Source organism: Chiloscyllium plagiosum, chromosome 26 (assembly GCF_004010195.1).
Source record: "Chiloscyllium plagiosum isolate BGI_BamShark_2017 chromosome 26, ASM401019v2, whole genome shotgun sequence".
NCBI lineage: Eukaryota > Metazoa > Chordata > Chondrichthyes > Orectolobiformes > Hemiscylliidae > Chiloscyllium > Chiloscyllium plagiosum.
In genome coordinates this window covers 11,760,502-11,772,959 of record NC_057735.1, presented here as the reverse complement: position 1 = coordinate 11,772,959, position 12,458 = coordinate 11,760,502, and the positions used below count along the sequence as shown (strand labels likewise).

At 40.0% G+C, this 12,458-nt stretch overlaps 1 protein-coding gene across 5 annotated transcripts in view; it reads left to right on the top strand.

Annotated features, from left to right (window-relative positions):
* The window catches only part of LOC122563090 (AMP deaminase 2-like), a 179,357-nt gene that overhangs the window by 154,979 nt on the left and 11,920 nt on the right, over positions 1-12,458 (top strand). For all 5 annotated transcript variants that reach the window (XR_006315480.1, XM_043716506.1, XM_043716505.1 and 2 more), the window contains 6 exons: positions 763-926; positions 1,831-1,957; positions 3,496-3,659; positions 6,284-6,404; positions 9,068-9,241; positions 12,262-12,372. Coding sequence is in view for 4 of the 5 variants with exons in the window: in XM_043716506.1 (XP_043572441.1) it covers positions 763-926; positions 1,831-1,957; positions 3,496-3,659; positions 6,284-6,404; positions 9,068-9,241; positions 12,262-12,372 (861 nt within the window). In the remaining variant the exon portion in view is untranslated. The remainder of the gene's footprint in view (positions 1-762; positions 927-1,830; positions 1,958-3,495; positions 3,660-6,283; positions 6,405-9,067; positions 9,242-12,261; positions 12,373-12,458) is intronic.

Sequence of the window (12,458 nt, the reverse complement as noted above, 5' to 3'; positions counted from 1 at the left end):
CTGCTAAAACCTGCTTTTACTGAGTCTCAGGGCCCACAAATTCAAACAGCACAAACCAACATTGAAATAGGACTGATAACAAAAGCATTATGCTGGGTCCAAATCCTGGAAACTCCTCTGTCACAGCACTATGGCAGTATCTGCAATACATGAACTACAGTCATTCATGAAGAGTTCTCACTCCCACTTTCCCAAAGGCGATAGGCAGTAAAAAGCTGGCATTCCCAGGAAAAACATTTTAAAATCTGAAATATAAGCAGAAAAAGGTGGAAAATAGGTAGAATATATGAACAGAGAAAAACCAAGTTAACATTTTTAGGTTAATGACCTATCATCAAATTTAAAACAATGAAAGTAGAGAGTGTATGCTTTCTCACTTATCTAGCACCTTATGCGCAACTTTGTGAAACATTTGTCAAGACCAAATTAAACTAAGTCTCTAATTCAATGCATCAAAACATTGAAATTGCTGTGCAATTAAGTAGGTTTCTTGCTAAGCTCTGTTAGATCTTGATCTTAGCAGTGCCACTTTGAACAGCTTCAGACAAAAGTCAGGCACAGGGATGGGTAAGCGGTTAAGGCAGAGCCATCCCAGTGTGACATCGTCATGTATTCAGGAGCAGAGAACCCATAGAGTGGATTGTCAGGAATGGTGCATTGTACTGGAGACTCTGGAAAGAGGAAGTGAAACAAAAGCATCTGACTTTGAAAATGTTTCTAACTGTAACAAGCCAGTTGCCAGTAATTTCTTGTATCTTGTAGGAAGTGATGGAAGATCTTGAAGAAAGTAAGTATCAGAATGCAGAGTTGCGCTTGTCCATATATGGTCGCTCCCGGGATGAATGGGATCGACTGGCAAAGTGGGCAGTGAAACACAAAGTCTACTCCAACAATGTGTGCTGGCTGGTACAGGTTCCACGGCTTTTGTAAGTATTATCATGCACTGTCAAACTACAGCTTGCTTGAACTCCAGGTTTAAGTTAAGTCCAGGCAATGCCCAAAATTGATGGGAGTGAAATTGGATGTGGCTGCGTGTGCAAAATATTTCAGTAGCATGATCTGATGTACTTGACATTCAGCTCTGTCTTCACTTGTGAGCACTGTTTTTATTTAGACTTGTTGGTTTAGTAATTTAGAACAGAGTGCACATTTTACAGAGAGACAAAACTCAGATGAGCCCTGAAGAACAAATTTGATTCACTATTTCAATTTACCATTGCAGATTTCTGAATTATTATTGTGTGAAGTATTCATAGCACAATCTTTGATATCATCCAGCTTTCAGAAGTCTGTACATATTTCCGAGCAAGTGCCTTCTATTTGCATATGTTTACAAACAGGGAGACGGTGGTAATGTCACTGGGCTTGTAGCCCAGATTAATGATTAACCCAGGTCAGTGTTTTGGGAACACAGGTTCAAGTCCTCCCATGGCACCTGGTGGAATTGAAGTTTAGTTTCTGAATCTGGAGAAAGTTTCATGTTCCCCAGTATCCACCTGACTCACTAATGTCCTTGAGATAAGGAAATCTGCCATCATTATCTGGTCTGATCCACATGTGATTCCACACCCACAGTTATGTAGTTGACTCTCATCTCCCCTCAGAAATGGCCTAGCTAGCCACCTCTTTTAGGGCATTGAGAGATGGATAACAAATGCTGGTTCTGTGAGTGACTGTCAAATCCCATGAAAAGGGAGGGAAGAAAAAAATATAATTATGCAAAGGACTTGAGTAAACCTTTGGAAATTCACTTTCATCCACTGAGATTATGAATGTTGTAAAATTGCTGGAGGAATGTCTTAATTAACTTCATTTTCCAATTGCTTTCAGTGATGTCTTCCGTACAAAGAAACAGCTGCACAACTTCCAAGACATGTTGGAGAACATTTTTATTCCCGTCTTTGAAGCAACAATTAATCCTCGCAATCACCCAGAGCTTCACTTGTTTCTTCAGCATGTGAGTATATCAAATATAATTCAAGTGGGAGGAAGGTGACATAATGGGAATGACCCATGCTTGGATAAGTGCAGCTCCAACAACACTTAAGAAGCTGGAGAAAACTGCCCATTTGATCGGCATCACATGCACAAACATAGATTTTGCCCACCCATGAACACTCAGCAACATAGGTGCCATCTACAAGACACATTGCAGAAATTCACCAGGGTTCCATAGGCAGCACCTTTCAGACCCACAATAACTGTCTATAAGGACAAGGGCAGCATTATCACTGCAAGTTCCCCTCCAAGTTCACCATCCTGAATTGGAAATATTATTACATTTCTTCAGTGTTGCTAGGTCCAAATCCTGGAATTCTCCCTAGTGGCATAGTGGATCTACCTAAACCAAATGGACCGCAGTGATTCAAGATGGCAACATATCATCATCATCACCACCACCTGAAGGGTAGCCAGGGACGGGCAATAAGGGCTGACCCTGGTAGTCATGCCTACATTCTGAGTTACCTTTCTTTTAAAGAGTATCTGCAGCTTAGGAGCTATAGCTTGTGCCCCTTGACAGTTATTGAGGTAGGAATCAAAATACAGAATTTGAATTTCTGTCACTGAGACTTTGCATTACATTTGTTAATTGGAAGTGTTAAGCTGTGGCACACTCCCAAAAAATGTTAATGTTACTTCAGTTTGAGTTGTGAGGTAAAATATTATAATTGTTTTATCTATAATTGTTCAGACATTTTTCCTCCTTGGTGTTTGATTATACAGTAGTCCCCCGGTACCCGTAGGGGATACATTCCAAGACCTACCGCGGAAGTCCGAAACCACAGATAGTCACGATCCCATTCATTTAACTTACCTCTGCTCCCTGGTTCTGGAATATTCCCTGTAATATATTGGGGCCATGGTAAACCACGGATACCGGACCTGTCGGCCTGTATTTCCTTCTTAAGAATGAAGTATACAGCATTCTGTTCCAAGAGAAACATATAAGTGATTCAGATACAACTTGAAAGAATTTTCTATCTCCTCCTATGCATGCTCAGTCAGCTAGCTCAGGCGACTCTACTAACATTTGGTTCACGTTATAACAACAGCTGCCTAGATAATGAAGTGAAGTGCAGGAAAGATTCAACTGACCTGCACATCTATCAATGGAGAAATTACATGTCTTTACTGTGCCCTTCATAGAAACTATTACTTTGCCAAATTTAAAATGTTTGACTTCTAATTTCCCTACTCCATATGTCACATCTTATCAGACAAACGGAATTCAAGCACTTCTGCTGCTTCTGTGTTAACAGTTTTGATGTGCCCAAGGGCAACTATTGATACAATTTCTAAATCTCTCTCATTATGGAGCCTTGACATTATCTTGGTACATTCTCCTGTAACTATGTCCATGATCGGGAAATTAAAGGATAAGTTCATAGACATAAACTGTCTTATTGTGTGCTGGAGAACTCCCTATTTTAATAACTTTTAAGGAGAATAACATGGAAGAATATGTGTAATGAATGGAGTTCTCTGATTTTGTAGGTTGTGGGTTTTGATAGTGTCGATGATGAATCCAAACCAGAACATCACATCTTCAATGCAGACAGCCCATTACCTGTGAACTGGACAGAAGATGATAACCCACCATATGCCTATTACCTTTACTATATGTATGCTAACATGACGGTTCTGAATCATCTTCGCAAGTATGAGCTTGATTCCAAATTATTTTATTGTTGATGTTTAAGTGTCTCAAAACAGAATAATCTTTAAAGCATTCTTCCATATTAATTATAATACGTTTCTTAGTAGAAACAAGATTGGTGATGGATATTCTTGTTGTCGTGCAGATTGACTCACTTTGCATTGAATCCTGGACAATATCTTTTCTCCTCTTGCATGTTGATCCCACATGTCTAAAAAGAATAGTAAGATTCACCTCATTTATGAACAACTGTACTGACATACAGGTCAGGATATTCCCATTTTTGGGCTAAGTCTGAAAGGGGAGAAATCTGTTGCCTGCAAAGGGCAAAAAACCCACTGGATCATCTGGCCTTCAGATAGCCTGTTGGCTGCCATGGACCAGGAAGTCCAAGCTGCCAAAGGGTGCTGTCCAACCAGGGCAGAACTCAGCAATGTCACAGAGGAGGCGACGACTGCTTCCAGGGCAACATGCCCCAAACTCCTGGACTGAAGGTACGCCCAAAGAAAAGGTTAGTGGTAGTTTTGGGACAGGTGTCTGTGTATTTCAGGGTCATGGGGAGAGGGAGAGCTGGGACGCAGTTTAGTGTGGGTTGAGATTCACTCCCCCACCCGTTAACTTTGGAGTTCAGTCCTTCCCATCCAGAACATAAAGGCAGGCAGGTGGCACAATTTAGATACACTACCATTCTGCCAAATTAAGTTCAATTCCCATCTCCAGATCTGGACAATTGCACCCGTGGAATTTTCTTGCAAATACCCAATCTTGATAAAACGTGCATTTTCTACCTGACAGAATAAATCAATGTGCTTTGATATTTGTATAAGGGAAAAGGAAATCATTTCATGCTGTGTTTTTGATAGCATTTTACCTTGAAATCAGCTTCCTCTGCATCAACAAATATGAAACTGTAAACAGATCTTGATTTATAGCTTCTGTTTGAATCAATAGTTACCTTTACTGAGAAAAGCTTAAATGCTTTTAACTTTCACAGGTAGAGATTGATATTTTGCATCTCAAGCTTAGTTGTAAAAGATATGCTGTTCCTCAGTTATCAGTCACCTCTTCCACTGATAATTGCTGCATTGTGGCGACCTGTGTATATTAACCCTGTTTCTACAGATATGTTCTCTAAAAATTGATAGAAGTAGGGTAGCAGCAATATTTATGGATTTGCACAGAGTTTTACAGTGCACAAATGGGCCATTTCAGCCCTGTAGCTCTATGCTAATGTATCTGCTCTCGATCATTTACTCCCTTGCCCCGTTCTGCCGTTCAATTAGATTTGGCTAATATGTAACTCAACTCTATATATGCCCACTTTTGTTTGATATCCTTTAAAACCTTTGCATTAATAAAAATCTATCAATCTCAATTTTAAAATTAATTATTGGTCAGCATTCATTATGTTTCTGGAAAATATTCCAAAGTTTTACCAATCGTGTGTAAGTATTCCTTAATTTCATTTCCAAAAGCTCCAATACCGATGCTTTTCCAGTGTCTCCATGGTCATAGACGTTTTACCCACATAAATAGTTATTTCTCTCAACCCATTCTGATGTCCTTAATCCCTTGAGAACTTTGATCAACTGATTGCTTAATTTTCTAACTTTTCTGGTTTTGTAGTTGTTCCTTATAACTTAATCATTTGAAGTCTGAAAATTGTTCTAATTTTCGTACTGTACTTTTTTCAAGGCTAGCATATAATTTTCCTAATTCATGACATCAAGACTGCTCACAATACTCCAGATATGTCCTAATGAGGGCTTAGTATGCCTGAGATATGACTTCTACCTTCTCAGCCTTACATTATCTCACCCTATGAACGATCTTCCTACTCATCTTTCTCTCATGTGCTTACAGTTGGACATGCAAATTAGGAGCAGAAGTAGGCCAGTCTGCTTCACCAATCAATAAAATTGTGGTTGATCTAATTGTGGCCTGAACGGCACATTCCTGCATGTCCCTGAAAATCATGGACTCCTTTCTTATCTGCCTTTCTAAAACATATCCAGTAATCCGTCACCACTGCTTCTGGGGAAGAGAATTCTAAAAGCTATAAAGGCTCACAATCCTCCATCGGGAAAAAATTTCCTCCTGCTCTGAGCTAACTAGATTACATTACCCACAGTGTGGAAACAAGCCCTTCGGCCCAACCAGTCTACACCGACCCTCCGAAGAGTAACCCACCCAGACCCACTTCCCTCTGACTAATGCACTTAACACTACACGCAATTTACCATGGCCAATTCACCTGACCTGCAATCTTTGGACTGTGGGAGGAAACCGGAGCACCCGGAGAAAACCCATGCAGACACGGGGAGAATGTTCAAACTCTGCACACAGTCGCCTGAGGCTAGAATCGAACCTGGGACCCTGGTGCTGTGAGGCAGCAGTGCTAACCACTGAGCCACCGTGCCACTCCAAAAAGGAAGCACCTTATTTTGAAATGGTTTTCCTAAGTAGAGAAGGAGCAACTTGAACTTACCTAACTGTTCTTCAAAGACAGCTGATTCCAAATCTTAGATTTTTTTAACTGCAAAGTTTTAATGAGTTGTTCAATAAGCAAAGTGGAGAAGTTCATTCGAGCTAAGCGGTGATTATTATTGCTATTTCTGTTTCCAGGAAGAGGGGATTCAATACGTTTGTCTTACGACCACATTGTGGAGAGGCTGGTCCTATCCACCACCTCATATCTGGATTCATGCTTTCTCAGAATATTTCCCATGGTCTTCTGCTTCGAAAGGTATGAATCATAGCATTATAAAGAGGCCCTTTGACCCATTTGAGTCAGCACTGACAAGAAACTATTGTAGGTTGTGCAAGTCCCACTTTCTACCACTTGGCCCACAACCTTGAATGTTTCATTTCAATTACTTCCTAAGATGTTGTAAGGCATTCGGCCTCAACTACCCTCCTTGGCAGTGCATTCCAGATTCCCGCTACCTTCTGGGTGAAAATATTTTTCCTTCAAATCCCATCTAAACGTCCTACCTTTCACCTTAAATATGCCTCTTTGTTATTAACCATTCAACTAAAGGGTACACTTACTTCCTGTCCACCCTGTCCATGCTCCTCATAATCGTATACACCTCTGTCAGGCCCCCTCTCGGCTTTCTCTACTCGTTTAACACTCTTCCAATGTCCTGTGGCTCCATGCACAGATTTGCCCCTTGGTCACTAATGGGCTCTACTTTTCCCCTGATTAACCTCTTTCCCCTTGATTGATTTATAGAATATCTTGGGATTCTCCCTACTTTTACCCACCAGTGTTTTTTCATGTTCCTAATTTCCTGTCCTAATTGCTTTCTCAAGTTAATTCTTGTACTTTCTGTATTCCACTTGGGCCTTTGTTGATTTGCTCCCTTTGTACTTACTAAAAGCCTCTCTTTTTTTTCCTTTCTTATCCTATCCTGAATATTGCTGAACAAGTAGTGTTTTCTGGGCTTGTCATTCCTACATTTCACCCAAAATGGAACATGTTGGACCTTTACTTTGGCCAATTTTATTTTGAATGTCTCCCAATGTTTTGCTGTAGAATAGAATAACCCAGAAGTAGCTATTCCCAGTCTACTTTGTCCAGATCCTGCTTATTTTAATAAAATCTGCCTTCCCTCAATCCAAAGTCTTTTTTTGTCAGGCCATCTTTTTCCTTTTTCATGACAAACTTAAAATGTACAGAGATTGATTGCTATCACGAAAACACTCCCCAAAAGACATAATATTTAATCTACAGGGCTTGGTTTTATATAATGCCTTCTCTAAGTGCAAGATAAACAGGCGTATTATAGAGGCTGACAAACATTGATTAACAACCGATTCCCCTTTTTACAACTTAATTTGGTAATGTGGTCAAGTCTGTGCCCAGCATTATCTTATACAACATATGATGTTTGGAATGCGCCACATGCAAAGGTTGTGTAAAGCAATGTGTTAGAGTATCCTCATGTTATGCACCTATTCAGACTTGAAAATGTTCTCCTGATGTTATTCTTATCTGTGCGTTAAGTTGCTCTGCCTTTTCATTCATTACAATTTGTATAATTGGTAATAGTGCCTCTGCTGAATAAAAGTATCCTATAAATCCAACCAGACAGTGCTGGATGCAAACAAGTAGACACTGAAGTGATATCCTCTTTGGAAATCCAGCAGATGTCTATCTAGGCTGAGTTGCTATATATGTTCTTGGCTAAATGCCGGAGACAAATAAAACTGCAGATGCTGGAATCTAAAATAGACAGGCAGGAGGCTAGAAGAACACAGCAAGCCAGCCAGAATCAGGAGGTGGAGAAGTCAGCATTTTGGGTGTAATCCTTCTTCAGTGCTGCTGGTCTTCTAGCCTCCTGCCTGTCTATCTTGGCTAAATGTTGGCCATTTTAGCATGGTACCATGTTGAGGATGTCTGTACTGACAGGAGAGAAGGATTAATGTAGGAATTAAATAGACTGATAAAATAACTCTGAGAAAGTGAAGACTGCAGATGCGAGAGAGTCCGAGTTGAAACGTGTGGCGCTGGAAAAGGACAATAGGTCAGGCAGCATACGAGGAGTAGGAGAGTGTTTGAAAAAACACGTTCAAAATCATCTTGTCCATTTGTTATGGTAAATGTTTTATTTTTCTTGGATTTATTTTTTCTTGGACTTCTCTCACCTCTTCGTTTTATGATGCAATAGTAGAGTCTCAGTCACATAGAAAAGTGAATCATGAGTTGATCTTGCAAATATCATTAATAATTTACATAATTTCAGTAAAATAAGGAACAAAAGATTTCCTAAAATATGTATAATTGTTAATTATTAATATTGTGGTATAAACTGAATTCATTTTAGATTATGTATTGCAGTGTACAAAGCTAAAAATACAATATTGAGGCTATTGTAATTTGAAAATATTTGATAAAAAGGAACTGGTGACAGAATTGTTTAGGATATTGTACCTTCATCTGCAAGATGTGGATTTGAATCAAAACATAAATAAGCAGTTCTTCTTTTGGCTGTGAATTGTATTTTGCTAGTTAGGTTAGATCAAAGCTAACTGCAGTCGAGAGTGTGATGCTGGAAAAGCACAATAGGTCAGGCAGCATTCGAGGAGCAGGAGAATCGACGTTTTGGGCATAAGCCCTTGCATTTTGCTACAGATTAACACACCCTTTCGGTGTGAAAATACAAGTGAATGGTTGAGCAGTGAATAGTTACTGCTTTTATCATTTGAGTTGACCTATACTCTAACTTTCCTATGCTGTCTCTCACTACGAGAGAAGAGCTTGATGTGCCAGGCAATCAGTAAGAACTTAGTCCTTCAGAACTTTAATTTCCCTAAAAATGTGCTCATGTGGAAAATGTGAAGCTGATGTTTTTTGATTTTCACATATGTTGGTGTGTTTTGAAATGTTTGTTGCTTAATTTGCAGGCTCCAGTGCTGCAGTATCTGTACTACCTGGATCAGATTGGAATTGCAATGTCCCCGCTAAGCAACAATAGTCTCTTCCTGAGTTATCATAGAAACCCACTGCCAGAGTACCTTTCCCGAGGCCTAATGGTATCTCTTTCAACTGATGATCCTCTGCAGTTTCACTTTACCAAGGTAAGGTGACCTATTGATTGACTTGCGCATAAGTCAATGTTGAGAATGTAATGTTCATGGCCATTCTTGTTAAAGAAATGTCATCACTAAAAGTTGTAATTTTAAAGTTAAAAGTCTACTAGACTTTAAAAGAGTGAGAGGTGACTTGATTGGGGAATAAGATGTTGAATAGCTTAGGTAAGATGGATGTGGAAAGGATGTTTCCTGTTGTGAGTCAGACTCGACCGAGGGAGCACTAGTTTAAAATTAGGGGTCTCTCTTTTAGGATCGAGATGAGGTAAAATATTTTCAGAGGATTGTGCAACTTTGGAACTCTGCCTAAAAGGTGCTAGACCCTGGGTCATTGAATATTTTTAAGACAGTGGTAGATGGCTTCTTGTCAGACAAGGGAATCAAAAATTATTTGGGTAAATGTAAAGGACATGGAAGATCTAGAATGTAGGGAAATAGATGGTGACATCTTGAAAAATGTCCATATTACAGAGGAGGAAGTGCTGATGTCTTGAAATTCATAAAAGTGGATAAATCCCCAGGACCTGATCAGGTGTAACCTGGAACTCTGGGAAGCTAGGGAAGTGATTGCTGGGCCTCTTGCTGAGATATTTGTATCATTGATAATCACAAGTGAGGTCCCGGAAGACAAGATTGGCTAACGTGGTGCCACTATTTAAGAAAGATGATAAGGACAAGCCAGGGAACTATAGACCAGTGAGCCTGACGTGGGTGGTGGGCAAGTTGTTGGAGGGAATCGTGAGGGACAGGATGTGCATGTATTTGGAAAGGCAAGGATTGATTAGGGATAGTCAACGTGGCTTTGTACGTGGGAAATCATGTCTCACAAACTTGATTGAGTTTTTTGAAGAAGTAACAGAGGATTGATCAGGCAGAGTGGTAGACGTGATCTATATGGACTTCAGTAAGGCGTTTGACAAGGTTCTCCATGGGGGACTGATTAGCAAGGTTAGATCTCATGGAATACAGGGAGAACTAGCCATTTCGATACAGAACTGGCTCAAAGGTAGAAGACAGAGGGTGGTGGTGGAGGTTGTTTTTCAGAGTGGAGGTCTATGACAGGTGGAGTGCCACAAGGATCTATGCTGGTCCACTACTTTTCATCATTTATATAAATTACTTAGATGTGAGCTGAAGAAGTAAAGTTAGTAAGTTTGCAGATGACACCAAAATTGGAGGTGTAGTGGACTGTGAAGGGGGTTACCTCAGATTACAACAGGATCTGGGCCAATGGGCTAAGAAGTGGCAGATGGAGTTTAATTCAGATAAATGCGAGGTGCTGCATTTTGGGAAAGCAAATCTTAGCAGGACTTATATACTTAATGGTAAGGTCCTTGGGAGTGTTGCTGAACAAAGAGTCTTGGACAGTGAAGAGGGTTACCTCAGATTACAACAGGACCTTGATCAGATGAGCCAATGGGCTGAGTGGCGGCAATTGGAATTTAATTTAGGTAAATGCAAGGTGCTGCATTTTGGGAAAGTAAAACTTAGCAGGACTTATACACTTAATGATAAGGTCCTAGGGAGTGTTGCTGAACACAGGGACCTTGGAGTGCAGGTTCATAACTCCTTGAAAGTGGAGTCACAGGTAGATAGGATAATGAAGAAGGTGTTTGGTATGCTTTCCTTTATTGGTCAGAATATTGAGTACAGGAGTTGGGAGGTCATAGTGCGGCTGTGCAGGACATTAGGCCACTGTTGGGATATTACATGCAATTCTAGTCTCCTTCCTATCGAAAGGATGTTGTGAAACTTGTAAGGGTTCAGAAAAGATTTACAAGGATGTTGCCAGGGTTGGAGGATTTGAGCTATAGGGAGAGGTTGAATAGGCTAGGGATGTTTTCCCTGGAGCTTCGGTGGCTAAGGGGTGACCTTATAGAGGTTTATAATATCATGAGGGGCATGGATAGGGAAAATAGACCAAGTCTTTTCCCTGGGGTCCAGAACTAAAGGGCATAGATTTAGGGTGAGGGGGGAAAGATATAAAAGAGATCTAAGGGGCATCGTTTTCACACAGAGGGTGGGGCATGTATGAAATGGACTGCCAGAGAGACTGGTAGAAAATAGTACAATTGCAACATTTAAAAGGCATCTGGATTGGTATATGAATAGGAAGGGTTTGGAGGGATATGGGCTGGATGCTGCCAGGTGGGATTAGATTAGGTTGGGCTATCTGGTCGGCATGGACAGTTTGGACTGAAGGGTCTGTTTCCATGCTGTACATCTCTGACTCTCTGGCTCTAAATGAGAATGTGAAATTTGAAACAGTGATTTGTCAAGATCTTGTTGAATGGCAGAGCTAGCTTGAGGGGCTGAATGGTCTACTTTTGCTCCTACTTCTTATGTTGGTAATTGAAAGCGAAAGACAAATCACAAAGCTATTTAAAGCCATGGAGGTATGCTTGTGTTTAAAAACTTGATCTGGTAAAGTAGGTCATGCATTTACTCTAACTGAATGAGATTTGACTGACCTGTCATTTTGTTTCCATCAACTCATGATAAAGAAGTCAATGAACTGGAATTGTTGAGTATTTTTAGTTTAGATTTAGAAGTATTAAATCCTGTATACATAATTGAAATTTTTCAGTGACAAGAATCTATTTAGTTTCATCCAGTTTCCAGTGTAAGCATTCAGAATTAAACCGTCATTTTAAATTCCATTTAAAAAATTGCTTTGCTTGTTTTTAGCTCTGGATTAGTTTAATATCTGCATCCATGATAAATGACTCAGTATAAGTCACCCAACATCTATTTCTCACTAATGTACAGTATATGTGTGTCTTGATGTAAATCATGAAGTCAACATTTCCCACAGGTATAAATTAACTGTGCCTGCAAGTTGCCATAATGTAGTGAACAAGCTAAAGGAACTAGGATATAGGAATCCGTCTTAGAAATACAGCATGGAAGACTGACCCATGACATTGTTTTGACAATTTTTGATCTGTTTTGTACATTGCAGATTTGTTGCAGCCATTCTAATCTTAATTTTTCCATGCTTTTCTCAGGAACCACTAATGGAAGAATACAGCATTGCTGCCCAAGTGTGGAAATTGAGTTCCTGTGATATGTGTGAGCTCGCACGGAACAGTGTGTTAATGAGTGGTTTCTCTCACAAGGTGACTGGAATAATGTTGGATTTAAACATATTAGGATTTTGCAGCAGCATCTTGGCTGTGCTCAACTGGGTATCAGGGAGTGTTAT